At 46.6% G+C, this 5,302-nt stretch overlaps 1 protein-coding gene across 1 annotated transcript in view; it reads right to left on the reverse strand.

The window, feature by feature from the left end:
* Positions 1-1,234: 1,234 nt before the first annotated feature.
* LOC107301662 (complement C4-like) overlaps positions 1,235-5,302 on the reverse strand; it is a gene marked incomplete at both ends in the record, with an annotated part of 12,465 nt that continues 8,397 nt past the window's right edge. Inside the window, 3 exons of the mRNA XM_015830854.1 lie at positions 1,235-1,286; positions 2,805-3,014; positions 3,243-3,382. Coding sequence (XP_015686340.1) covers positions 1,235-1,286; positions 2,805-3,014; positions 3,243-3,382 — 402 coding nt within the window. The remainder of the gene's footprint in view (positions 1,287-2,804; positions 3,015-3,242; positions 3,383-5,302) is intronic.

Raw genomic sequence — 5,302 nt, forward strand, 5'->3', positions numbered from 1 at the left:
ACAACAGCACTGAAAACAGTGACTTATGCGAGATTGAATTGGGTTCGGCCACCGGTGAGCTTCTTGCAAGAATACAAGTGAGCAGTCAGATGAGGAAATCCAAATTCATTGGTAGCCTCACATTGGAATGAACAAGGACACACATTTAATTTCACAGCGACTTAAGTTCATTGGCCATGCAGGTACAAAGAGAGCCAGGAAAATGATTGAAGCCTGGGAAACAGGCCCCTTGTCAGTTAACAGATGTACTGATTTACCACCAACTTATCAAATACTTAGGAGCTGGGGCTTGGCAGCACAAGGAAATGACAGCCATCACCAGCCATCAACACACCAATCAGCCAATAGGAAGGCACCAGGTAAACACAACTCACAGAACAGCATGTATTCCAGTAAAGAGAAATTCCCTTAAGATGGGCTACAGCAGCGGTTCTCAACCTATGGGTCGCGACTCCATTTGGGGTCGATCGACCATTTCATGGGGGTCGCCAAGCAAGGCTGTCCGCCATTTTTTTCCCCTTTTCCGGCGGGTGCCTTACCTCCCTTGAGCTGGGCCAGCTGGTGGTCGGCCTGCTCCGTCTCTGCCGCTTGCCAGCTACGCCTCGGCCGGCGCAGGGGGCGGAACCACGCATGCGCGGTGCTCCCGGGCAGGGAAAGTCCTCGACTTACGACCGGTTGGGGGTCGCGGCATTAAAAAGGTTGAGAACCACTGGGCTACAGCATGAGTCTGAAAGCTCGGAAGAGTAAATCTGGTCCCGGTGACTGAACCAAATTCGATCTTGCATCATTATCCTGGGACACGTGTATTTGCCTTCATTCGAAAGTACCTTATAACAGCATCTCTATGGTTGTGTGATCAAAATCCGGACACTTGGTAATTGACTCATATTTATGATGGTTGCAGTGTCCCGGGGTCACGTGATCCCCTTTTGTGACCTTCTGACAAACAAAGTCAATGGGGAAGCCGGATTCTCTTAACATCCGTACTACTAACTTAACAACTGCAGGGATTCACTTCACAACTGTGGCAAGAAAGGTTGTAAAAAGGGGGCAAGACTCACTTAACAACTATCGCACTTAGCACTGGAACTTTTGGGCTCGATTGTGGTCGTAAGTCGAGGACTACCTGTATTGGAAGGACTTAATTGCTATTCTGGAATAGTGAACACCAATTCTTGCAGATCTATTTCCTGAAGTAATAAATACAATTTTTACCTCAGACACAATGTCTTACCTTTACTATCAAGAGGAACGGTATATTCTTCTATCCTGATGGCACCCTCTTTCTGAAAAGGGAGAAGAAATGAAACAGCTGCGGCTAAGCATCAGATTCTTTTTTTTCTAATAGTATTTTTTTAATTAAGAATTATAATTACAATAATAAAAAACAACTATCAAACTAAAAAAAACCCTAAAAGGATGAAAAGACAAAGTCGAAGGTGCAGCTAAGAAAGAAAAGAAAAAAGAAAACGAGAAAGAGAAAAGAAAGAAAAAATAATAAAGAAAAAGAAAAGAACTTTATGAATATATAAAGAAGCAAACAGAGTTTGAACATTCTCCTTTAATTGTAATCTTTAATTCCTTCTACTTCCCTTCCAGCTCCAAGTTTTACTGTGGCATGATTATGTAGCTATTATTATCAACTGATAAAAGATGAACGGTATTCGTGATCCAAGTCGGTGCAGTAAATATCTGCACAACTAGCAAATGTGGTCATCTGTCTGGAGGATTTTGCATAAAAGCTGCAGGATATTTGCCTCTCCTCATCTCTAATCCAGGAAAACCCTATAAAACTGCTGTGTAAATTTGGTGATTTTGCATTTTAGCAGGATTTGCGAAGCCTTTTGTCATATGAAATTGCTATGTTTAGCTATGATTAAGAGTGGAATCAGCCAGGATTTCCTTGCCGTTTCTGATCCTCCTCCCTCTGATTTTGGCAATATGCAACACCCGATTCAAAAGGCAAGTTTAACCCTCGGCTTGGAGAATACTCAATCATGATGATGATGATGATGATGATGATGATAATGAAGTTACCCATTCAGTCCTGCCCGTCTCTTGGCGATTCTGTGGGCCAGGTCTCTCCGCATTTTCCGATCTTGCCCTGCTCCTCTGAGCTGTTCTATGCTAGTGGTGGCGAACCTATAGCACGGGTGCCAGAGGTGGCACTCGGAGCCCTCTCTGTGGGCACACATGCCATTGCCTCTGCCTGCGCCCCCCTCCTCACCAGCAGCCCCTGGAGGAGAGTCACCCCGAGCGTTGCCCACACAGAGCAGCGCAGCTAAGGACATGGCAGCCAGGCAGCATAGACAAGACTCTGCCCTCATACCCCAATGCGCAAAGTTGATGCTGCGGGGCATGGGCAGAGGGTGTGGCCGCCATGGTGCTGCTGGGCTGCCTGGGCGATCTGCGGCAGGCCGTGGAGGCAGTGAGTGGCCCTGCAGGCAGGCAGGGTGGGGCGGAGCGGGGCCGGGGGTGGAGCAGGGGCAGGGCAGGGAGTGGAGCAGGGGTGGGGCCAGTTTTTGGGCACTCGGTCTCTAAAAGGTTCGCCATCACTGTTCTGTGCTCCGGCTGGTGTCAGCTTTCATGGTGTCCAGACACCGTGTTTTTTGGCACCGCTAAATCTTCCTAACATAATTGCTTTCTCCAGCATGACATGGCCGAAATAAATGAGACACAGTTTTGTGATTTTGGAAGGTTTTTTTTTTTAAAAAAAATCCTGCTTTAATACCATTTTGCATCTGGAGCGAAATTATGGAGCATTTGTGGGTTTGACACTGTTGGCTGTAACTGAAGCTTCTTACCTCGACCCGCAATTTCTTGGAAACCTTGTCCCCTATCCCCCATTCACCAAGAGCAACAATGGTGATGGGGATGTCACTCGCCCCCATGGGCACCAGAACGAAGGGTATAGGAATTGCAGAGTTCCCTGGCACCTCCACCTTCCGTTTCCGTGCTGGGCCAAGCGTTGCTGGGGAACAAATGCCTTCAGCCGGCTCCAAGTATACTAAGACCTAAGTCAAAAATATGAGAAACAAGATGTGTTCAAATATTAAACTGTATTAGATGTATTACAAGGTTTTGATTTTTTAAGACCTAAGTCAAAAAAAGTGAGAAACAAGATGTGTTCAAATATTAAACTGTATTAGATGTATTACAAGGTTTTGATTTTTTAAGACCTAAGTCAAAAAATTAATTTGCAATATTTTTTGCATCATTGTATGGATTTTCACGTCACTTACGCTGAGTGGATCAGACTGGTAGTTGTATAACACTGGACGAAGCTCTATCTGTTCAAACTTTTTCACAGAGTATGGCAGCCGGAGAGAAATGTGGAAGTCTTGGAAGACTGTAATTTTGAAAGGCTCTGAAACACAAATCCCTAAAAACACAGGAAGAACTCAGCATTAGCAAAGAGAAGCCGCTGTGCAACAATGGAACTCAGTTGCTAAACAAAAAAGAAACAAGCAAGGCACGGAGCAAAGGAAACATAAGAATTATGGTACGGGAAGTTTAAATATTGAACTGAAAAGCCATCGTTTGACTCGGAACACCCTGAAACAGGTAGAAACAGAGAAAAAAATTCAGAAGGTCCTGAGGATGGATTGGGCTACCAGTTCATCTTAATCCAGCACAGGTAGCCCTCGAGTTATGACTGTAATGGAGCCTGCCCATTGCAGTCGTAAGTCATAATAGTTGTACACAGTGGTGGGATTCAGCCGGTTCGGTCGAACCGGTAGCTAATTTTTTGTTGCCCAGGCCCAGAATGGACTTCCGGAAATGGCATCCACACAGAGAAACAGTTGTTCACATATTTGAATCCCACCACTGGTTGTACAACCTGACTGACCTGATTTTAAAATATTTTTTGAGGCAGCTGTTACGCAAACGCATCAGTCGTAAAACAAACTGCATGATTGTTAAGTGGACCTATTTGTTTGTTATGGCCTGGTTTTGCCGGAAACCAGAAGTAACTGACAGTTTACAGTCAAATTGTTGTAAAATGCAGGCCTGTGAGAGTGGGATGCCGCCAACAGCCCTAAATGTGTCTGTGTTGCCAAGATCCTGAAGTGTGGTTACACGACAGTGTGGGTGAGTGGGTGGGTGTGCAGAACTTCGGATCCCGGTCTCCTTTTCTCAGGTAGGTCATAACTTCAAACAGTTGCGAAGCAAGTGGTCATAAGTCAAGGACTATCTGCATTTGATTTACTTTAAACCACCAGTCCCCAACATTTATGGCTCCAGGGATCGGCTTCAGAAGAAAAAAATGTATTCCGTGGACATGCCGGGGGGAGGCGGGGTGTGTGGGATTTCATGGATGTGACCTAGGTCCTGTGCATGCGCAGATGAAACTTCGCTCGCTGGTCTGTTGCTTGTGTGGCCCGGTTTCCCAACAAACCACGGAGTAGTACTGGTCTGCCCCCTGGGGGTTGGGGACTCCTGCCCTAAACCACAGAAACTTCCCCTCTCAGCTCAAGGGCCACTGTGGTGTTGTGGGGAAAGAACTGAACTAAGATGGTGTCATTCCTCTTGGGCAAACCAGACAGTCAGTTAGGGCAGATCCTTAAATTATGTTAAACAGAATAACAGAGTTGGAAGGGACCTTGGAGGTCTTCCAGTCCAACCCCCTGCTTAAGCAGGAGACCCTATACATTTCAGACATTTCATTATGGTTATAAGTCGAGGGCAACCTGGACAGGAGAGATGGAGCCCAATGCATCTGGGGAGACAGACACAGATCGAAGCAACCTTTTCTAGCCACAAGTGGGTGCTGCAACACTGGAGAAGAAGAGATTGGACAACCGTTTGTCTGAAATGATATAGGGTTTCCAGTTTGAGCAGGGCGTTGAACTAGAAAACCTCCAAGGTCCCTTCCGTTATTCTGTTATTCTGTTATTCTGCCTCCAGAGCTATTGGATTGCAGTTCCCATTAATCTTAGCTAGTTTGGTCAAAGTCTTGCGAATTAAGAGATTAGAACAGGGATCTCCAGACTTGGCAACTTTACGACTAGTGAACTTCAACTTCTAGAACAGTGGTTCTCAACCTTTTTAATGCCGCAACCCCAACCGGTCGTAAGTCGAGGACTAAACAGGTCATAAGTTGAGGACTAAACCGGTCGTAAGTCGAGGACTACCCAACCGGTCGTAAGTCGAGGACTTTCCCTGCCCGGGAGCGCCGCGCATGCGTGGTTCCGCCCCCTGCGCTGGCCGAGGCGTAGCTGGCAAGCGGCAGAGACGGAGCAGGCCGACCACCAGCTGGCCCAGCCCAAGGGAGGTAAGGCACCCGCCGGAAAAGGGGAAA

This window comes from Protobothrops mucrosquamatus, unplaced genomic scaffold, assembly GCF_001527695.2.
Source record: "Protobothrops mucrosquamatus isolate PMUCROS unplaced genomic scaffold, P.Mucros_1.0 scaffold15375, whole genome shotgun sequence".
Taxonomy (NCBI): domain Eukaryota; kingdom Metazoa; phylum Chordata; class Lepidosauria; order Squamata; family Viperidae; genus Protobothrops; species Protobothrops mucrosquamatus.